Source organism: Rosa chinensis, chromosome 5, assembly GCF_002994745.2.
Source record: "Rosa chinensis cultivar Old Blush chromosome 5, RchiOBHm-V2, whole genome shotgun sequence".
Lineage (NCBI taxonomy): Eukaryota > Viridiplantae > Streptophyta > Magnoliopsida > Rosales > Rosaceae > Rosa > Rosa chinensis.
Window position 1 is genome coordinate 32,647,914 of NC_037092.1, and position 22,696 is coordinate 32,670,609.

The following is a 22,696-nucleotide window of genomic DNA, read 5'->3' on the forward strand; positions in this document are numbered from 1 at the left end:
GTAGGCCAATTGAGAGACTCCCATATGGTGGTAGCTTTAGGGCAGTCCCTAAATAGATGCAGAAGAGTTTCTCGGCTCCTTGTACAAGCATGACACTTATCATTTTCAGTAAACCCTCTTCTAACTCTCTGAACATTTGTAAGAAGTCTACCATGAACAATTGTCCATAAAAAGGTTTTTAATTTGGGAGGAATGTTCATTCCCCAAATGAATTTCCATTGGAATCGATTATGTTCCATAGGGTTAAAAACACTACTATAGGCTGATTTCACAGTAAAACATCCATTAGTAGTGTAACCCCAAATTTGCATATCAGCTCCACAACCGTCAAAGCCAGGGGGAACACAAAGAATTTCATGAATAATATCTTGAGGTAAGCATAGAGATAGTAAATTTAAATTCCAACCATTGTTATCCCAAAAAGAGCAAACAAGAGCATTCATATCAATATGAGCATTAGGGAGGGCTACATTAAAAAGCGGAAGCTTACCAATCCATATGTCTGTCCAGAATTTTATAGTTCTTCCATCTCCAACCCTCCAGACAAGGCCATTACGGAGCAAATATGATCCATGAACCACACCTCTCTAAGTGCTAGAGCTTCCAGAGGGGGTTCTATAATTTCTGTCAGTAATAGAGCAATTGGCATGATATTTCGCTTTGTAGATGGAGCTCCAAAGGCCAGTATCACCTTGAAAAATCCTCCAACTAGCTTTGGCAAGCATGGCTTGGTTCATGTCAGCAGTTCTTTTGATTCCCAAGCCACCAAGATATTTGGGTAAGCAAACAGTATCCCAGTTGACAAGATGAACTCTCTTTTTCTCAACAGTATCACCCCAGAGAAAATCCCGATTTAGTTTATCCAATTTATGACAAAGGTCCATTGGTAATTTGGCTGTTTGCATAGCATAGATTGGGATAGAAGAAGACACAGATTGAATTAGAGCCAATCTTCCGGCCACATTGAGGGTCTTACTCTTCCAGGTGGCTAGCCTTCCTTGAACCTTATCAAGAATGCCATTGTAAGTATGCTTATTTACTCTAGAATGCAAAAGAGGCATTCCCAAATACTTTCCCAAGTCATCAGTAAGGGGAGAACCACAGATGGAGCTGATATCATTAGCAAGATTCTTATCGATGTTAGGAGAACAGAAAACAAGAGACTTTTCGAAGCTAACAGATTGGCCCGATAAAGAGCAAAAAATGTCAAGACATTTCCTTAAAACAATAGCTTGTTGACAAGATGCCTCAGCAAAAAGAAGTAAATCATCAACAAAAAAGAGATGCGAGATCTTGGGTCCAGATTGAGAGGCTCTAACTGGGTTCCATTGGCCTACCTCAATAGTAGAATATATGAGGTGAGATAACTTTTCCATACACAAAACAAAGATATAGGGAGATAGAGGGTCTCCCTATCTTATTCCTCTAGAAGCACGAAAGGATTGAGATAACTCACCATTCATGTTAACTTGGAAACTTGTAGATGAGATGCAATTCATGATAAGTTTCACAATCATAGAAGACAGTTGAGCTTCATAAAGGACCATTTCAATGAAAGACCAATTCAGTCTATCATAAGCCTTAGACAAGTCAATCTTCCAGGCGAGGAAACCTTGAGCACCTTTTGAATTTTTGAATTTGTGAAAGATCTCTTGCGCAATCATTACATTGTCCGATATGTGCCTGCTAGGAACATAGCTAACTTGATTTGGACAGATGAGGCTTTGCATCAGGGGTCTGATACTAGCAACAAGAACTTTAGAAATCACTTTATATATTGTGGTGCATAGGCTGATGGGTCTGAATTCAGTCATATTCTTAGGGCATTGGACCTTGGGAACAAGAGTGATGATGGTATGATTGAGGCCATTGGGAATTATACCAGTTTGAAAAGCCTGCTGGACAATGGAGAATATGTCATCACAATAAAGAGGCCAATGCTTTTGATAGAAGATGGCAGGGAAGCCATCATAACCTGGGGCTTTGAGACCTCCAATGGCAAAAAGAGCATTTCTAACTTCAATGAGAGACACATCATTAGCAACAGAAGACAGGCTGTCATGATCAATGGTAAGAAATAGAGGAAGAATAATGAATCTAAGATCATCTTAATTGTCAATAGAGAAGAGAGATTCAAAGAACTGAACAGCAATAGTCTTTAAAGAAATAGGATCAGAGAACCAATTTCCATCAGAGTCTTGAAGTCTCTCAATTTTATTTCTCCTCCTTCTGACAATAGTAGTTAAGTGAAAGAACTTGGTATTTCTATCACCATCTTTTAACGACTTGTCACGAGATTTTTGCCTCCAAAAAATTGCCTCTTGGTCACGAATCCTTTCATACTCTTTAATCAAAGAGGCTTCAAGATTTATAAGAAAAGGATTATCAAATCTATCTCTACTTTTCTGTATGCCTCCAATTCTAGCAAGAAGTTTTTTCTTCCTTTTGAAAATATTACCAAAAACATTAAAATTCCAAGAGTTCAAGGCAGTCGATAATTGATAAAGTTTAGAACAGAAGTCACCTGAGGTAGTCTGCCAAGTAGAGGAAATAAACTCTGGGAAGTTAGAGTGAGACAACCACATAGCTTCAAATCTGAACAAAGAGTTTCTTCTGGATTGCTGGTTACTAGAATAGAGTTTGAGCATGATTGGGCAATGATCAGACTTCATCCTTGGAAGGTGATGGATAGTTGCATCAGGAAAGAGGATTCTCCAGTCTCCATTGCATAAACCCCTGTCGAGCCTTTCTTTGACAGTATTATTTGTCCAGGTATATTTAGAACCAATGTACCCCATATCCACAAGAGCATTTCTGTTAATCCAAGAAGCCAGACCTCCAAACCTGCCAGAAAGAGTGCCAAAATTTTTATCATCATTGGAAACTAATTCATTAAAGTCACCCATGAACACAACAAGGAGAGGATTATTAGAAATAATTGCATCAAGCTAACTCCAAAGTTGACTTCGAAGGGAGTTACAAGGCCTTGCATAAAGGACAGACAAAATCCAAGGAGGGGAGGTAGGAGAGTAAACTTTGACAAAGATGAACTGAGAGGCACTGTCAATAACACTAAGGTGAACATTAGCAGAATTCCAAAGCAGCCAAAGGCCTCCAGCAAATCCTTCAGCCTCAATTATTTTGAAGTCGGAAAAGCGTAATTGTTCCAAACAAGCAGAAGCCTTTTTAAAAGGAACCTTAGGTTCACAAATAGCAAGAACATCAACAGAGTAAAGTTTAACAAGGTCAGAGATAGAAGACCTAAATTTTTCACTTCCTGCCCCTCGAGCATTCCAGAAAACTGTATTAAACATTAAAAACATGGGGTAAAGGAGTGGGAAATCCACTTAATTGCAGACATTTCCTCCACACCGGAGGAATGATTGGTAATCTTGGCATCAGCAATCATAGGAGTAGATTTCTGCATATTATCGTAAGGAGGCTCAGAAACATTATGAGAAATGCCACTTATGTCCCCTGAAGTCTCCATAGAATTATCAGCAGAGGACACTATCTCAGATATCACAGGGGGGTGTGACCAAAGATAGCAGCCTCGTTGGTGGTGTGATGTGGGACAGAGGCCATAGTAGTGGGTGAGCTCAAAGTGGGAAACTTGGGAATTAAGTTAGTACTACCCTTCAAGGAGAAACCTTTTGACCTTTTGGCTTGATACGTGATGGTAGACTTAGCTTTCTGTGTTTTTTGTCTTGCAGTAGTTAGGGCAGATGTGGATGCAGAAAAAGTGTGCTTAGTAGCAGTTTCCACAATAGACACATCTTGAAGAAGTTTCTTGCCAGAATTGACATTTTTTGTCATAGAGGGATTGCTGGTGTTCTTCAATCCATTCCCATTTTTAGGCACACTCAAAGTCTTGCTAGCCTTTTCCTCAACTTTTTTCCAGAACGTCACAATTTTAGGCTCCACAGTCGGAGTGGAATTAGGATTCTCCTCAAGAGTGACATTTTTCTCAATATTAGCCTCCACATGGTCATCAACGGCCTCTTGCAATGGAGCAAATCTTGAACCACTGGTCTGCTGGGGCTTAGAATTAGGAAGAGAGTTCTGTCTTCGATTATTTTTGTAAGACATCAGCATCCATGGGCCTGCATTGCTCTTTTTGATATAGGTTGGAGTGTTGTTCTCACCGGTAGGAGGAGTGATAGTGTCAACTTCAGATGAAGTAGGATTGGCCTCATTGTTCATATGTCTAGCACTGATTGTCCCATCTACCTGCTCAACAGTGTGCTCCACAACTTGGCATTTCTCCCTTACATGGCCATAACAGCCACAATTAAAGCAAATTGTGCTGATTCCCTCATAAACCACCCCAAATGCCTCACCATATATCTCAACAAAAGGTTTTAGAGGAGCATCGAGGTCAATCTCTACATAAACCCTGCAAAATTTTCCTCTAGCCTGAGCTAAAGTGAGTTTATCAACTTTGATAACAGGTCCAATCATAGAAGCAATTTTAGACATGGTGAATTCCTTGTAGTATTTTACTGGGATACCATTGATTCTAGCCCAGACAGCCATTCTGCTAATTCTTTCCTTAACAGGGTTGAAATTAGCTCTCCATTTTTGCACAACCAAGGTTTGGCCAACAATTATCCAAGGGCTACTGCATAATGCATAGTCCATGTCTTCCTGAAGAACAAACTTCACAATGTAGAAATCATTTGGCAGGTCGATTAGTTGCCATGGTCCCTTCAAGTTCCATTTTCTTTTTAAACCATCAAACATAAACTTGAAAGCATTAGCAGTATTAGGCTTTCCCATAAGTTTAACAATCACAGCGCACTGCCAATCAAAATCAAGCTTATCTTCAACACGTTTAGAAAAGCATATGTTAGGGCCAAGAGTACCTTCAGTAATCGTGTAGTCTTCCTCAGTGAGAGTGAAATCCTCTGTCATGGTTTTAGTAAATTGACCGACTGGGCTCAATAGAGAACTGGCGTAGCTTTTGGGTAGCATCGTATTAGCAACAGTAGGGGTTACCTGAGGAATTCCCTCCATGGATTCGGCGATGGAACAATCATTGAGTTCCTTACTAAGATCATCACTCAATCGTGAAGAACACAATCGTTTTAGGGTGTAGGATTCATCTTCTCCACCACTCCTCGGTGGGAGGGCGGAGAAAGTAAATATCGGCACCACCATCGGTAATTGAAGTAGCACTGCGGTGTCGGAATAGATGGAGTCAACGACGGAGAAGCAAAGTCAGACTTTGATAGCAGCAAGGTTTCGTGAGGAGGGTGGGAGAAGCGTGTGGAGCGCGTTCAACAAAGTCACTTCTACAAAATGTATTTTTTTGTACTTATTTTGGTTTTGTTTAGTTTAGAGCCTTGATTGAAACTTGATGGGACCAACTGAAAATTTAACTAGAGAATTATAACTAGAGAATTAAAGATGATGATAGTAAGTCAATTAGTCCTCTAGAGATGATTGGTGCATTTAATTAATTGGTCTTTGACAACTTACACAAAAATGAAATTGGGTAGCTGGTGTGTGAAATGAAGACCACCATGTCAACTAGGGCTGGGCGTTTAAGCCCGAAAACCCGAAAACCCGAACCGGCCTGTCAAAGCCCGACCCGTACGGTCCGGGCCCAATTTTTATTTTCCTATAAACGGGCCGGGCCGGGCCTTGAAAGTCAAAGAACGGTCCGGGCCCGGGCCTTGAGTTTTAGAAATGCAAAAGCCCGGAAAGCCCGTATACATAAAAAGGATACATGTGTCTGTATATGAGTGGTTATAATGCAATGCTCAAAATTGTTATTCTAGGATCGACACACAAGATTTTCGTCTTCAGCTCCAAAGACCCAAAGTCCCAAACGGCCAAACCTAATTTCCGTTCGATCTAGTCTTCAGTCCTTGCTCACTCCGCCTCCTTTCTTCCTTCTTTCACATTTTCACTCGATCTCCTTGAAACCAGCACGAGTTCTGGACTCGATCTCGGATCTCCTTTCTTCCTTAGTTCCTCTTCTTTCCTCACTCAGTCACTCACTCCGCCTTGAATCACGATTTCACTCGATCTCCTTAAACCACCAGAAGTCCAGAAATCGATCTCCTTTCTTCCTCTTCTTTCCTGACTCATTTAAGATTTCACTCGATCTTCTTAAACCACTGGAACTCAATCTCCTTTCTTCCTCTTCTTTCCTCAATCATTCACGATTTCACTCGGTCTTCACTTCCTTTGAGTCTCATCCGCCGTAGTCTGCTCCGTATCAAGGATTCAAGGTCTCTTTCTCTCTCTCTCGGTGATCTTACTCTGGAGCTGCGTTGAAGGAACTCAAGGAAGTGTAGAAGAATAAGACCAGGGTCCAGGGCCAGTCGCGAAAAGCTCACCAAGCACCAAGTAGGCAGGTACTCCTTTTGTCCCTTCTTTAGTCGCTCTTTGTTTATGTGATTCGATTTGAAATGATTGAAGTTTCTGTGATGAATGTTGATTCAACTTTAGTTAACTCCATAAGAAAGTGTTTGGGCATTGATAGTCTCTATAGTTGGTGTAGCTGTGATGATCTTTGTGGTTTTCTTTGCTTGAAGTTGTTCATATATTCTTCCTGTTTTGATTGTAGCATGGCTACTGACGGGAATGCTATTGTACCATCACCGACAGCTCCAGCGAGAGCGCTTGATGCTCCGATTGAGCCTACAGCTCCGACATCTGCTCCTCCTCCAATAGCACCACAAAGCAAGAGGAAGAGGGCTGAGAAGAAGGCAGTCAAGACACTGAAGGTCACAACCAGGTCGGACGTCTGGGCACACTTTGAGAAGTTTGATAGGCCAATAATGGAAGTGGTGGATGGAAAGAATCGAGGAGATGGAGTTCTATGAGTTGTGTGAAGAGGGTATGTTTCCTCTTTACATGTTTAATCACTCTTCTATGCTATTGTTTTTCACTTTTTGATGTGAATCAATGTTAATTTAATGTGTTTTAATGAAATGGCAGATTATGCAAAGGAGAAATCCAGTGAACAATAAGCAAAAAAGGCTGCTGCTTGTAAGGCAAAAAAATCAAAGCTGGCTGAGAAGTCAGGTGAGCTGCTGTGTATTGGTTTTGATCTACAATAAGCTGTTCATGCTATCAGCCTATCAATAATCAAATCTACAATAAGCTTGCAAGATAATCAAATCAATATTCTTATAAACTGATTATTATGTTCTCTGCGATATTATCATAAACTGATGTCAAGTTTGATTTGTCTTCACTTTATTTTAAACTTCTGCTCTAGTTCTGGGATGCCCCAGTTTTGATTTGTCTTCACTCTATTGAGTCACTGGTTGATAGTTTTTGACTTTTTGTATATTGGTTGGTGTAGGTATCGTGATTGCCAATTGATAGAAGGTTTTGCTGAAAGCAAGCTGAATGCTTAGAAGACTGGAGAAAAGAAAAACTGCTAAATTGCTTCTTCCAATTTGGACTTTCTATTTCAACTGCAACTTTGTATCTGAATTGGGACTTTGTACTTGAATTGCAGCTTTATATTTGAATTGGGACTTTGTAAGTCTGTATTTGAATTGGGACATTGTATTTGAATTGGGACTGTGAGTGCTTTGTATTTGAATTGGGACTGTGTTGAATTCAATGAATTGGGACTTTGTATTTGATTTCAATCAATATTCTGGCTTTTGTATTTGAATTTGGATAATGAACTCTACATATTTGGATATTTGAATGTGCAGGTTGAATGTTGGATATGAATAGTGTGTTGAACTTCAACTTGTTGAAATCATGAAATTAATGGAATGTGGATCAAGTATATGTGGGCAGAAAGTAAAGAAAAAAGCTGGTTTTTGGGCCCGAAAGCCCGGAAACCCGGCCCGAAGGTAAACTGGCCGGTCCCTGAATGTGCCAAAACGGGCTTTAGGCCCGAACCGTAAAAAACGGGCCGGGCCCGGGCCGGGCCCAGTGAAATATAAAGTCAGCCCGGCCCGTGCCCAGCCCTAATGTCAACATATCTCTACCTCCTCAACTCATTACCACGTTGTTCCTCCATTCTTGCCGACTCCCTCGTCCTTCTTAACTTCCTAAAAACTTTCAACCATTTTCATTTATCTACTCCATTGCTTCTATCTTTCATTCTTGTCTTCATTGGTCTTTTTTTTCCTTAAGGGCAAAATAGGATTTAAAAAATTACCAAAAAATAGGAGGTCAACGTACTAATTTGAGATATATGAATAGAAACTCCCTATCCAGCAAAGAAAAATAAAAGCGAAAAAAAAAAAAAAAAAAAAAAACTTCTTGGGCATCATGTCATGAGGAACAGCTTGACACTCCTGAAACCGTTACCTCCCATTTTGGTTGATACAAAACAGATTCGAAATTGCAGGTTGACTCAATATTCGTGACTCTCAGACGCCCATAGAAACCATTCTAGACAAACGGCGAGAGAGAGATAAAGTCAACCAGGTAAAAACCACCTAAAAATAAAAGAGGCAGCCCAATATTTTGGGCCAGTGTTGGAGCCCAAACGGCGCAACCTAGACAGTGAAAAAAAAGCTCTGAAAGCTCTGCTGCCTAGCTTGTAGCTTTGGCTTCCCGTCTCAGTTCTTTTAACAGGTAAGCTCAGTTGCACTAATATTTCCTAGTTTTCATTCTTGTTCAAACTCTTGTTTTTGTATTGCATCAAATTTCATACAAGCTCTCTCTCTCTCTCTCTCTGCAAATTTACCCTATTCGTCTGTCTCAGGACCAATCTAGTTATCTTGGGTTCCCTATGGATTCCGAAGCAGAGAATCTTGAGGAGAAGTTGATGTCTTTGCTCGGTCAGCTCCGAGCTGAGCGTGCCATTCTTGAAAGAGTGGTCTACAAGAACAAGAATCAGCATAGACGTTCCTCTTACTTCCAGTACCTAATGAAGGTCTACAACTTCTACACCCTGTTTATGGTTTTGTGAATTTCTTAGATTCTTAATTTTTCTTTTTATGTATTGTATGTATGTAAATCAGGTAAGGAGGGATTTGAGGCTTTTACAATCAACTAAGTTGGAGGAGATTTTGGGCTGCTGTTTCCAAAGTATCACTGGAAAGAGACCCAAGCAAAAGATGCATCTATTAGAAAGGTAAAAAAAAAAACGAAATTGGAATTGTCATCACATGGGTCCTGTATAGATAAAGCCTTTTTTTTTTTTTTTTTCCCAGTGGGGAAAGCTGTGTGTATGATAGGGTTGGAAGTTTCACTGGCTTGATCACATAGTTAATATTTAATCACTTGTCAAAACCCTTTTGTCACAGTTTGAAGAGAAGAAAATGTGAAAGTGGAAAATATAATTTCATGGAACGACTTCTGGGAGCTGCACGTCTTCTATCGCAGGTGCTTCTTGTTTTATCATATGAATTCCATTTTGTCCTCTTCAATTGCACTTCTAGTATTATGGTTACCATTGTATTGCTGACGATCATATTCACGTAAGTAATGTTAATTGCTGTCTTTTTGATACAACTGCTGAAACCTTTCGGGTTTCTAATCTGCACTTGCAGAATAAATTAACGTTCTTTCACCATTATAACTGACCTGAATGGTAATTTGGTGTTCATTAACAGTTAACTATGATCTGATAATGTGAACTAGGGGCATCTTTCATGTTTACTCTAATATCCCTTTGACCTGAAGAAATATGCATAAAGTGAAAAGCCAAAGATACCTTAGAACAAGGGACCATGTGTAAATTTATTGACACTCTTTCTGATCCAATGAACTCCATCCTTCCTGAGTATATAAAGATGTGTCTGACATGAGTGAATTCAAGTGCATGGTCCTTAACTCCTTATGTTGTGGAATGTGTCCTACAAATCATGTGTTTAAGTTTTAGTTGGAGAATACTGTAAATTGAGATCTGTAACATGGCTAACTCGAATAAATATGTGTTTTCTTTCATAACCATATGTGGTGGATGATAGGAGCCATAGGAGAAGTCTTTATACTGTAACTAGTCCACTAATTCTAATCTTTCTTCAGCTCTGAATCCAAAACATAGTTTTGTCATGAATTAGGCCTCCGTGGAACTTAATCCTGCAATCATTCTATAGTTGTAGTGTGCACATACTAGACTGGTTCAGCATGGAAATATTTTAATTATTTTGAAGTGTTAAAATGTGTTTTGTTTTTGTTGCAGATGGTTGAACCAATGTTGAAGGCTGCTATGTATCCTTTTCTTATTGGTTACATATAGTAAATGTATGGTATTATAAATAGAAGAGAAGATTTGAAAGTTGATGAACTGGGTTGATTAATGTGGTTATCCAGCAGACTATAAAGATTTCCATATTTCCAAGGCATCCAAATCTCATCTATGACATAAGTTTCATAATACCGCAGTCTTGTCTATTTTATTTACCTAGTAGTCTTGGAATAAAAATCTTACATCTGAAGACCACAGCTTTCCAGAAGCCTTTAAGAATTTTAGATGATATTTAGTTTGTGATGTAGTATTTTTTACTTTCACCAAATTTGTTTGCTTTTTTGTTGCATCATGATTGTTTTTAGCTTTGCCAAAGGCTTACTATGCTATCTTCCACTGATTGGGAAACATTCAGAAACAGGCCTGTGTCGTTTCTATAATACATTAATACTTGGGTCTTCTAGCATATATTGAAACATGCATTATGTGGGTTTCTTACCCTTGACTTTTCTACAGTCAGATATCTACATTGCTGGCTCGATCTTTTTTCATGGGATTCTCTTTGACTATCTTAGCTTTGCTTGCACGACTTCGAGTTTTGGTTCAACAGGTATTTCCATGACCCTTTTCCAATATGTATAAAGATAATATGTATGGAGTATACATCAAGCCTAGTGGGTAATTTGTGATATATAAGCTTGTCTGATCATTTCTTACTGTGAAGTGCTGCACTCCATTTATGATTCCAGATTCCTGGGACTGATCTACTGACTTCTCTTTTATGTCTTAAATTCTACAGATTCTGCTTGATGTTGTTTCAGTATTCAACATGGTTTCTTCTCTTTCCCAAAAGAAGCAATCAGTTAAAATAAATCAAGAAGGAGTTGAGGTCAGGCCTTTTTTAGTTTTGGAAATTATACTCATTGCAATTTGGTCCTAGATACCTTTTAGCTTTTTATTTATTATTATTATTTTAAATGTTTTCTTTTCTGCACAATTATTACAGGTCTTCAGGGAGTTTTACCCTACACAAGAGGATTTTATCACTCTGGAGTGCGTGTGGAAATCTGATAAATTTGACTTGCTTGAGAGGACACATAAGAGCCAGATTGCAAGTCCTGGTGTGGATATTTCTTTAGGGACATCATCTGTGCTTTATCGAAGTATTGAGTCTTCCCTTGGAGGTCAGTGTGTTTACCGTCATTCTTATTTTATCTTTCTATATATAAGCATATCATCCTTCAAAATTATTCTTGTTTGCACGTCTCAATTTCTTTTTCATTTCCACCATTTTCACTGTTTAATATCTGTGACATGATTGATGTATAGTCTTGGCTATCAGTCGATGTGTGACTGTCTCTTCCATGTGGGTATTGATATTCAGTAGGCTGATAAATTTACCTTTTTTTCCCCTATTGTTACTGTTTTAGAGGGGGGAGAAAGATGAGGGTTTGTTCGATATAATTTGTTACTGGGATATATTGTGGTCATCAATTTCCTCTGATTCTTGTGATATACCATGTTACAACTCTTCTTTGTTTCAAATGGTTTGAAAGGCAACAATCTCTAGTTCTCTACTATGTAGTTTTATGTGTTACATTGTGAGTCTTCAGTTATTCTTTGACCTTTTTATGATGTTTCTGGAAACTGCTAGTTTAGGGGTTCACATGGCTTTATGGGATGGTTTACACACCCGAAAATGTCAATCTACACTCCTTTCACTCTTCAGTTTGTTAAATTATTTAATTGACCATAATATCCTCAATCCAATGACGAAGTTTGCAAAACAATAGAAGTGTGTGATTGACAAATTGAAAATGAAAAATGAAAAAAGGGTGTGTAGATTGACATGGGTGTAACACCCCCTTAAGGTATATATAATTAACAAATCTGTGTTTCTCATAAAAACAAGACTCCTTTTAGGTATCTAAACACCTGCATAGAGACATAATGAGTTGTTCTTTGCACCTGTCTTTGAGTGGCAGGAATAGATCTTCTGCTGTAATTTTAGTTGTATGAGGAGATACTTTTCCTCCTCATTCCTAGAACGTTTTGTTTACTTACCACACCATATAGAACCCAAGATAAAGTATCACTGGCTTACTTTAGGATTGTATACCAAGTTCTCGCGTTAATTAATTGTTTCCTGTAGTTTAATGTGATAACTAGCGTAATCTTGATTCTTTTTAAAACTTTTTGTTTGTGTTAGATGATGAAATGTCTGAGAGGCCAGATGAAAACCATACTGTTGAGCTCGATCAAGTTCAGGTCATGGAGAACAACATTAATCTATTGTCTGGTCCATCCGATGGTGATGATGTAAAGCTGGTTGAACCTTGTGGGGAGGGTTCAAACATGGAAGACACTCCTAGCAAAAAGCTTTCCCAAGAAGGTTGCTTGCCACAAGTCTCTTCAAGTTCAGAGGCATCAAAACTGAAGTCTGGACCAGTTAAAGTGGCATTCATACAAATTAAAAAACCCATAACATCATCCGCAAATACATCTGGACTCCATTCTAGAGAAACTGACATCATTAACCATAATAAGGAAGATCCATTGTTCAGCTTGCTTTCTAGTGCCAATGTAAAGAATAGTCTCTTATGAGTAGCATTGTAGTCCTTGACGTGAATGCCCAAGGAGCATGAGCATCCATCTTTAATAGTTGTGTGGGGTTTTGCTCTCTCTTTTTCTTTGGCCACAAAGGAGTCAGTAAGGCAAATTAGAGACCCTGACTCAAAATATTTCCAGGTTTCCACTAACGTTTTGCTCTGTTATTTCTATTATGAAGGTCATCTGCTGTATTGCGGCCAAACTACATATTAGGCCGGCCTAACAGAGCCATGCGAAAATAGAAATTTTTCGTGTGTTTTATGCCAGATTGGTGCCGGTGACACGATTATATAAGCAGCCTATCAAACTACTTGCCATAACCAGAGACTTGGAAAAAAAAAAGGAAAAAAATCATCCCATCAAACTGTTCACTAGAATGGTGAAATTGAAGAATTAAAGCAATATATCAAACTTTAGATTGATTGGTGTGAGGTGTTCATTTTTCTCTTCACCGAGATACTAAAGCATGGTTTTAACGAGTGAAAATTCTGTTATACACATGTATGCCATACACATAAAAATCTGACGGTTATTAATGTGAGAGGAACACTGCTTATTGCTTGTATCCCGTCAGATTTTCTGTGTGCATTACATGTCTGTGTATATAGTACTTGTTCCCATAGACAGCCCTGAAGTAAATTTATTTATTTTTTTGAATTGCTTCATATATATTGAAATAGGGAGAGGCTGTAATTGTAATGAGAATCCGAGTTACCGAAATGGAAACTACCAAAATAGAAATAGCCCAAAGTAGGCCAAGCAGTTGGCCTAAAAGTAATGATATACGACAAGAGAAAACGAAGTGGTTGAGGTTTGTTTGGGGTGTTGGATTACTTGGGAGGTAATGCACCTCTGATTGGTTTAACTGAAGATCAAGGTCTCAAAGATATGGTGTGATGTGCGTCAAACGGGGTCACTGAAAGGGACGCATTGAAGAAGACCAGGACAGTAGATTTTTCTAGTAACTGATTCTTAATACTGGAAACCTCTCAAAGCATTGAAAGCAAAGCCTAGACAATGGTTCATGCTCTTTTACAAACAGCACCACTTCTCCTCCAGTGTTCTCCTCATGTCTCTTCCTCTAGGTACATATCTCACTGCCTTTGATATTCCAGTCTATGATTTCTTCAATTGTTGCTTCAATTCGTTTCACATTTTCTTTTAAATTTCCTGAAAAGAAACTGATAGTTTTTGCTAAACTATTCTCATTTGCTTTTCTGGGTATGTTTTTCACTTATGAATTATGATCTTATTGCAATTGCTCATAAATGACTTGGGTTTTCATGGAATTTCGTTATGCTCCACTTCCTGGTGCTTGAAGGTAATTCAATGGAAGTGGGAAATAAGAAGTGATTTTCTGGGTTTTGGGTATTATTAGATACATATGGGGTTTGTTAGAAATGATAAGGACTGTAATGGATATACTGTTTCTGCTTTTATCTAATTGAACATTGTAAAATGCAAATGGTGGAGTAGCAAACTACAGTTGATTACCAACTTTGAAATGTTTAAGACGCTGACTTTAGAGTTAGATGCACACGATAGCTAAAATACAATTTGCATATGATACTTGGTGCAAACTTACCATTGCAGATGACATTGTGCTTCTATGTAATTCGAAAATAATGGATCTCTGTGCTGTCAGATTCATAAGAAAGTACCAATTACATATGGTCTGGTTTAAGTGCAGTTTGCAAAATAGTGTTGTTCATTTTCTTTTGATTTCTTCAAACGTGATCATATTTTGTTAGCCTGCTTTACAGGGGAAAGCCTGGGAAAATAGTGATGAAGTGCTGTGCAGAGCAATCTATGAGCAACAAGCCAGTGACCAAACATGTATTATCTGGGTTTGCGGCATCTTTAGTACTTCTCTCTCAAATAAACCAGGTAAGTAGAATCAATCTCTCCTAGTGTTATTGAAGGGTGCTAGATTTGGATGTAAATATTCTGACACACAGGATTCTCCTTTAGCAATTAACCCCAAAAAAAAAAAAAAAACCAGTAATCTGTTCTGGAAGTGGAAGAAGATTTATATTGGTTGCATATTATAAGCTCCCAGACAGAAGTATTCTTTTTGGAAGTTGGTAAATTACTAAATTTGACTGCATTCCTTTATGTAGAAAGCTTAATATGAGTTGGATGTTCATTTCCTTGGGTTCCATATAATAAGCTCCCAGCCAGAAGTACATAGAATCGTGGATATCATTCAGTTCTCTCACCCCCTTCAGTCAACATTGGTATATGCATATAGTTAAAAGCTTGCTAGTAGAGCTGTTTTAGCTTTGTGTACTTGATTTTATCTTTGAAACTTTGTAGAATAGTGGTTATTCCTTTCCTTCAGTACAATATGTAACAACTTTGGTTGAATTAGATCAGGAAATGCAGTAGATTTAGCTGTGGATTGATGGATGGAGTTTTTGAAATTAGTCCACATTAGATTCCTGTACGGTAGTGATAAAAAAAGATTAGATACTTGTTCCATTGCAGGAGCTAGAGGGTACCTGATGCCTTTTACTGCTTTTGAGCAGGCTGTTGCATCAGAAGTTTACTTTCAAAGGAATACTTATGAGCTTGCAAATGCTGCTGAGAAGACGGTAACTCTTCCTCTTGATAAGGGTTCTGATGAAGGAGCTGAGAGGCTAATGATGATGAGAGGCATGACAGCAAACAATTTTGACCCCATTAGATATTCTGGTAGGTGGTATGAAGTTGCTTCACTTAAACGTGGATTTGCTGGGCAAGGTCAGGAAGACTGTCATTGCACCCAGGTAAATGGAAATGGTATGTCTAGTTGTGAACTGATAAATGTGATGTTGAAATCTTGTTTTTGGAAATAATTTTGATATGCAGAGGAATTTACATTCTCCTGTTTTTTGTACCGGACATGACTGCAGTTCCAATTAGTTCAACTCACCTATGAGTAGACCTTCAGTTGCGAGAAATCTCCTCATCTTATTCTTATTGTTTAAATAGATGTTCTTTCAGTCACCTTAACCTCTTACTTCTAACTGTAAAAACATTTCAACTTACTCATTTCAGGGTGTATATACCTTTGATAGTGAGAAGAGGGCCATCCAGGTTGATACCTTCTGTGTTCATGGGTCTCCTGACGGTTATATAACTGGCATAAGGGGAAACGTTCAATGCCTTTCAGAGAAAGATTTGGAAAAGAATGAGTCAGATCTAGAAATGCAGGAGATGATCAAAGAGAAGTGTTTCCTCCGTTTTCCAACATTGCCATTTATCCCTAAGTTGCCGTATGATGTGATCGCAACTGATTATGACAATTTTGCTCTTGTTTCAGGAGCAAAAGATACAGGTTTCATACAGGTACTTATCAAAATGACTTTCAATTTATGGTGCTATAACGTAAAAGTATTCATGTTTATTTTTTAGAACATTGTGTACTTTTCTTACTGCTTTGAAAACTTATTTGGACCTATACTTTCAATCTCAAAAGGCCTCTACATCTGTGCTGAGGTTTCATATGGAAGTTGGGTGCAAATATTTTGAACATGGTGTACCTCTAAACCTCTAAATGCTTTGAAAAGCTTCACGATGCATAATTAGGATGCAGCATTCATCTCTGAATATTGCAATTTGTCTTTCTTTATTTGTGAATTGCTAAATTATTCTTGGCATTAATATTTCAGATCTACTCCAGGACACCAACTCCTGGTCCTGAATTCATAGAGAAGTACAAATCATACTTGGCCAACTTTGGATATGACCCAACCAAAATCAAGGACACCCCACAAGACTGTGAAGTGATGTCGGACAGTCGGCTAGCTGCAATGATGTCAATGTCCGGAATGCAAAAAATTTTAACAAATGAGTTTCCTGATCTAGAATTGAAGCGCCCTGTTCAATTCGACCCCTTCACTAGTGTATTTGACACCCTGAAGAAGCTTGTTCAGCTTTATTTCAAGTAGTTGTCTCGCCTCTTGTTAGTGTTACTCTTGTTACTTGTTTTCTGTTAATTCATGGGAGATTATGCAACTGTTCTTACTTTAATGTACAGCGTTGCTACATCAAAACAGGCTTCTGCCTTGTGGAGTGAGTAGTGGAAAGCACTTGTATTCTGGTTAAATTTCCTAGTCCTATTCGGAGTAGTAAACATAGTTTTAACAAATATAGTCCTCTTACTTTGAGAGTTGTGCTTTAGCAGTCAATTAATCCGAGTATAGAATTGTCGTTTCGTAGCCGATTATTTGGCATCTTTAACTTATAATCATCAGAATCTTAAGGTTTGGTTTTTTTGTCTCTCTTTCTGTGTGCCCAGCATTCTATTTCGATTAGTCAGGAATGAGAGTAGTTCGTGGTTTTTTTTTTTTTTTTTTTTTTTTTTTTTTTTTTTTTTTTTTGAAAAAGGAGGTACTGGGAAGGACCACAAGGAGGCACGCAATGGCCTTTTTTACCCGAAGTCCAGCACAGTGCCGCGCCAAAGACGCAGCAACACCCCCCCTCCGGGCATCGAGTACACCAAATAGGTGGGCTTGCCCTCCCCGCATAGTCTTTTCCATACACAAGGCTCGAACTTGAGACCTCTGCCTCAAGTCCCTCAACTTGCTTAAGGAGCACAGTCAACTTGCCAACTGAACTGGACCATGTGGGTAGTTCGTGGTTTTTCTTTTGTGTTGTAATATTTCCTTCTATCACAAAAAAAAAAAAAAAAACTTCCTTATTATTTTTTACCCTTGAATCTGAATCAAATGACAGTTGAGTACGACTAAGAGCAAAACCAACCGACCACCTGAACATGAAAGATACGTATAAATAGCAAGTATAGCAAAGCCCGTATTTTACAAGAACAAAGAAAAAGCCCTTATTGGAACATAACTCTTTTAACAGAAAGAAAGTCGAAGTTGTAGGGAGTCACAAAGAGAGGGAAGCTGGTAGAGTCAGTTTACCAAAAGCAAGAAAGAACGAAGGAAAACTAAAGAAACTGCATTTTCATTTCATAATCAGGACAGGGTTCCCACAATAACATATATAGTCTTTACAAAAATGTTATAATCTGAACCAACTGTCAACTAGAACCAAAACGTGTCCAGCTCAAGAGTTAAAGCTAATAAGATAATGGACCAAAAGCAAGGAAAGTCAGGAATGAACAGTAAATGATCTTATCAACTCCTCCCCCCTTGAGTAGGGCCTGACCTCAGGCACCAAATGCAGGAAAATCTAGAGTGTCAGAGGATTCGTCACTTGGTGTGGCAGTAGGTGCTTCCAGTATGGCTAGGAATGGTTGTTTACATGAGTGGGTGGGGGTGTACTGCTCATCACAATTAAAGCATAAACCTTTTGCTCTTCTCTCACGTTGTTCTGATGTGGAAAGGATTCTGGGATTGCGATGGGTCGGGGTTTTGGTAAGTTGTACTTGTGGTGGGTTAGGTGGTTGGGTGGTAGCAGGTGAGGACAAGGTATGGTTGGCACGGTAAGGTAATGGGGAAGTGGTTGAGTATGGAGGATTGGGGGGAAGGTCGGAGGTCGACTGGAATTCGGAAAGCTTAGCCTCACAGCATCGTGCCAGCCTTTGTGCCTCTGTCAAAGTGAGAGGATTGAAGGTTTTGACATCGTTGCGGATTGCCGGTTTCAGGCCGCCCAAAAACATGGGAAGAAGATGATCATCGTTCCAATCCGGGGCTCTGCAGGACAGTTTGGTGAAGGCGGTGATGAAGAGCTCCACTGTTGACGTCTGCTGCAGGTGTGATAGTGCAATCTTGAAATCATGATTCGCACCTGCGCCGAAATGGGCCAAGAAAGCCGGTACAAACTGCTCCCAAGTAATCAATGGATGTCGTTGTTCAAACGAGGTCATCCAAAAACAAGCATCGGGTCCAAAATGGGAAGCTGCAATGGCCACCTTTTCTGATTGTGGTATGCGCTGGGTGCGCAAATACCTTTCGACCATGGTGATCCAACCGGCAGCATCATCACCCGTAAATCGAGGTAAGTCGACTTTTGGGGGTCTGAAGAATTGGGGTTCATACTGAAGTGTGTGGTGAGCTTGGGTGTGGTAAGCGTTATTTGTGGTGGTAAATTGTGGTTGTGGAATTGATGAAATGGTGGAATATTGCGGTGGTGCAGATGGCAATGGTTGATGTGTGTGTGGATAGGACTCGGGACGTGTAGGTATTGGTGATGTGAGAGCTGGGAAAGGAGTAGGAGAATTCAAACCTTGGTAAGAAGTGATTGGGGTTGAGATGGACCCAAATGTTATAGGTGGGATGTGGGCCGGTGTACGCGGTGGTGGAAGTGGTGAAAATGATGGAGTTGAAGTGGGGGTGGAGGGAGATGCCGAGCTAAGGGGTTGGTGTTGTCCAGTAAGAACTTGCATCATAGTGCTTTGCAAAGCTGCAAGTCGTGCAGTGATGTGATTTTGAAAGGATGTATGGTTATTGTTGACTGCGTCAATTGCCTGGTGGAATTCCTCTTGAAGAATGGCTAAGGAGTTGTGAAATTCTGCCCTTTGTAAAGGTTCTGCTGCATCAGTTGGTTGATAAGAGGAAGAAGCTAGGTGGGTAATTGGAGGAGGGGGTGGTGGTGGAACCAAAGCGGAGGTGACTGGGGTGGAGGAGGGAGCAGGAGCTTGCACGGTCCGAGCCATGCTCTGATACCAGTTGGTAGAGTCAGTTTACCAAAAGCAAGAAAGAACGAAGGAAAACTAAAGAAACTGCATTTTCATTTCATAATCAGGACAGGGTTCCCACAATAACATATATAGTCTTTACAAAAATGTTATAATCTGAACCAACTGTCAACTAGAACCAAAACGTGTCCAGCTCAAGAGTTAAAGCTAATAAGATAATGGACCAAAAGCAAGGAAAGTCAGGAATGAACAGTAAATGATCTTATCAGAAGCACCATGAGAATCTCTTTCTCTCTGCCTTCAAACTCCTCCTCGAAGCCAAACCCTATCGAACCCTCCACTTCCTTCGAAGACGACGACGACGACGACGACACCACTACCCCCAACCTAAACGACGACGCATCGAAACAATACATCCACGAATTCACCGCCGCGGAAGAGCCCTCAGCCAAACCCCGCGTGATCCCGCCCATCCCAAACGAATGGCAGCCGGGGAAGAACACCATGAACAGCCTCGAATTCGTGGCCGAGTCTCTCTCAATCGATGGCTCATATTCCGAGATCCCGTACTGCCTCAATCTCCGGCAGAGACCCGAATCCGAGGAGGCGGTGGTTCAGAAATTGAAAGAGGAATTGAAGGCGTTGCCGGAGATTAGGGGGATGGAGGAGTTTGATGAGAATCCGGTGGAGGGGTTCGGTGCAGCTCTGCTCGCCGGGTACGGGTGGCAACCGGGGCGAGGAATCGGCAAGAACGCAAAGGAAGATGTTGGTGTTGTGGAGGTCCGGGCCAATGTGGGAAGGCAAGGGTTAGGGTTTCGACCGGAATAGGGCACATCAGGTAAAGAATTTGAAAGGTGGAACTGCCAATAAGTTGAAATAGTTTTTGTGTATTGGATATGTTTTGCGGGGTAATTGAGGCTTGTTAAATTATAGTGCGCTTTTTGCTCAGCTGCTGCTAGTGTAATGAAACGAGGATGGTCTTGATCACATTGTTCTTGGCTTCTCCTAGTGTATATGGGAGAATGTTTCTACGGTTTACAGTAGCTTGCTGGATTAATTCTAATACATTGTCTGAAGCTATTGCTAATTTCATTGTCTGAAGCTATTGCTAATTTTCCATGGAAAAAGTATTTAATCTGTTGTAAACCATAAACTTATTTTGGCTAGAGGAAAAATGAGTTTGAATGGTGTGGTGATTGATGGGAAAAATGGGAAGTGAAAGTTTAAAAGAAAGGGGCTTGATGTGTTGTGAAGTAGTTTAACAACAGGGTTGTGATTGAAAAGCAAGAGCCTTGGTCGATCAGTTACAGCCTTTGCCCAGATTTCAAACCTCTTTACCGAAGAAGTATGCTTGAGTTGGAGCAGGCGTTTTATAGGTAATGCAGAAATACATATTTGTTTTTAATCTGTCAAGGGATTGCTGCTTTATTCTCAATCAGAAAGTATAAATGTGATGTGATAAATTACAATCGAAAAGCCATCAAGAGCTTGGATGAGGCTATTCGGCAATGACTTGAGAAAAGAAGGGGTCTCTGAGTAGCTCAGAGGCTGAAGGTCTTGCCCTCGGCTGACCTAGGGATTTCTCAATAAATGCCTTCACCTCTGGATCGGTCACCTTGGACAAGGATTCAGGCCTTATACCAGTTGAGACCTTCCTGTAAATCTTGACAACAGTTTCACATTCACTGTATGGTATCTCCCTTGTTGCCATCTCCAGCAAGCACATCCCAAACGAATATATGTCCACCATCTCATTGTAATCCTCCTCGTATAGTTCAGGTGCCATAAACTCAGGTGTCCCCATAACTGTGTGAGCTTTGTGGCTCCCACCCACTGTTGCTGCAAGTCCCAGATCACCGATCTTCACCTGGCCATTATTCCCATTGACGCAATTGAGATCTCTGTGAATGATACATGGCTCATGTGTATGGAGGTACTCCAATCCCTCAAGCACCTGCTTTGACCACTTCTTCAAAGCCTTGGTATTCACACGGTGATGCTTTTTCCTATAATCCCTCAGGTTCCCAGAATTGCACACCTCAGTGACGAAATTCAAAGCATTACGCTTGACATCCTTCCAAACACTGTAACATTCAATGATATACTTGTTCTCCAACTCTCTCAATAGCTTAATCTCTGCGTCCAAATGATTCGATAGCACTGGATCGTCGCTCAATTTCTTTAACCACACCTTATTCCATGCCACCTCGTTACCTTGCTGCTGATCAAATGCCCTATACACCTTCTTCACAGCACCCTTACCAAGGAGAACATCATACCTTCCAAAACGCCCGGTTGGATCAACCTCCACAAATGGTTCGGAATCTGGATCAAAAGTATTAGGATCCTTGACTGCCATCTTCAAAGGTCAATCTGATATGAAGATTCCTAGTAAACGCGAAGCGCAGCAAATTTTTTGGTTTCTATTTTTGCCAAGAGAATATTTATTTAAATTTTTTATATGCAAATGTAGTATGGTGGGTTTGGTGAAATGTCCTAATTGGATTTGTTTTGTGCTCTAGGGTCGAGAGGGATTGGTTTCCCATACCCAATAGGATTATATACTCCTAATACCTATATAAGTGGGTGGGGGAGAAAATCTAGGTATCTGAGATTTCTCGAGTGAAATTGCAAATTGATTGCTTCTGAAAAGAATATCTGATGTTAGGATTGTGTAGATATTGGAGGATGTTAAAAAGTTGGTGTTTTTATTTTTATTTTTGAAAATAGATCATCAAACTCGACCATTTTAGTGTGACAAATGGTGCGTAATAATACGTTAAATAATTTCATATGATTAAATAATTTCATATGAAGTCTCTTCAAGAATCGGTGCATATTCAGGTTTTGAGAGGAATTGTTCCCTACACCTAGCCGCGAAAATTGAAGGGGTGATTAATAGGCTTACATATTACCCATTATATCCTCTGCCATTTTAAATTGAAATGTTAGTAAGCGCTACAGCTCCATAGTTTATTTGGCATCACAAATCCTTGAATATAACAACAGAATTCTTTGACGTGTGAAGAAGTTTGAATATAGAGAAAATAAGAAGTTTTTAGAGAGTAAGTTTTATGGGAATGTTTTCACCTATAGAAAAATTGAAAAAGGGTCCTTGACCAAAAGCATCAAAACCAGCCAAAGTTATCCCACTTATTCCAACAACAGATTTTTATTCCCCACCACCCAATTTAACTTAAAAGGACAATTTTACCCTCAGTTAAATTAATAAATTACACCATATGCCATCGAGCTCTCTCTCCTCTCTCCCCTTCGATCTGACTCTTCTCTCTCTCTTAGCCGGCGATAGTCGTGAAGCCCAGAAGACAGCGGTGATTCATGCAGCTTGCTCCATTGATCGTACAGCTAGTGGC

At 39.7% G+C, this 22,696-nt stretch overlaps 4 protein-coding genes across 6 annotated transcripts; 3 read left to right on the top strand and 1 right to left on the bottom strand.

Moving 5' to 3' along the window:
* The first annotated feature begins 8,419 nt into the window (after positions 1-8,419).
* On the top strand, positions 8,420-12,805 carry LOC112165905. 2 transcript variants are annotated; one of them, XM_024302607.2, is made up of 9 exons: positions 8,420-8,562; positions 8,693-8,863; positions 8,952-9,064; positions 9,237-9,315; positions 10,118-10,146; positions 10,640-10,733; positions 10,923-11,012; positions 11,130-11,307; positions 12,333-12,805. In XM_024302607.2, the coding sequence occupies exons 2-9, from the start codon at positions 8,720-8,722 to the stop codon at positions 12,725-12,727; spliced, it is 1,122 nt and encodes a 373-aa protein (XP_024158375.1). In that variant the 5' UTR covers positions 8,420-8,562; positions 8,693-8,719; the 3' UTR covers positions 12,728-12,805. The 2 variants fall into 2 exon arrangements, with proteins under 2 accessions (XP_024158375.1, XP_024158374.1); XM_024302606.2 differs by lacking the exon at positions 8,420-8,562 and having other exon boundaries at positions 8,588-8,863.
* Positions 12,806-13,549: 744 nt separating this feature from the next.
* Positions 13,550-16,888, top strand: LOC112165906 (chloroplastic lipocalin). 2 transcript variants are annotated; one of them, XM_040506564.1, is made up of 5 exons: positions 13,550-13,818; positions 14,485-14,620; positions 15,262-15,501; positions 15,773-16,063; positions 16,387-16,888. In XM_040506564.1, exons 1-5 carry the CDS (start codon positions 13,751-13,753, stop codon positions 16,663-16,665), a joined length of 1,014 nt encoding a protein of 337 aa, XP_040362498.1. In that variant the 5' UTR covers positions 13,550-13,750; the 3' UTR covers positions 16,666-16,888. The 2 variants fall into 2 exon arrangements, with proteins under 2 accessions (XP_040362498.1, XP_024158376.1); XM_024302608.2 differs by having other exon boundaries at positions 13,554-13,818; positions 14,497-14,620.
* Positions 16,889-17,546: 658 nt separating this feature from the next.
* On the top strand, positions 17,547-20,414 carry LOC112167949 (protein MOS2). The gene is made up of 2 exons (XM_024305055.2): positions 17,547-17,621; positions 19,591-20,414. The coding sequence occupies exon 2, from the start codon at positions 19,599-19,601 to the stop codon at positions 20,148-20,150; it is 552 nt and encodes a 183-aa protein (XP_024160823.1). The 5' UTR covers positions 17,547-17,621; positions 19,591-19,598; the 3' UTR covers positions 20,151-20,414.
* Positions 20,415-20,820: 406 nt separating this feature from the next.
* On the bottom strand, positions 20,821-21,681 carry LOC112167948 (probable serine/threonine-protein kinase WNK11). Its single transcript, XM_024305054.2, has one exon. The coding sequence runs from the start codon at positions 21,679-21,681 to the stop codon at positions 20,821-20,823; it is 861 nt and encodes a 286-aa protein (XP_024160822.1).
* Between the last annotated feature and the right edge of the window lie 1,015 nt (positions 21,682-22,696).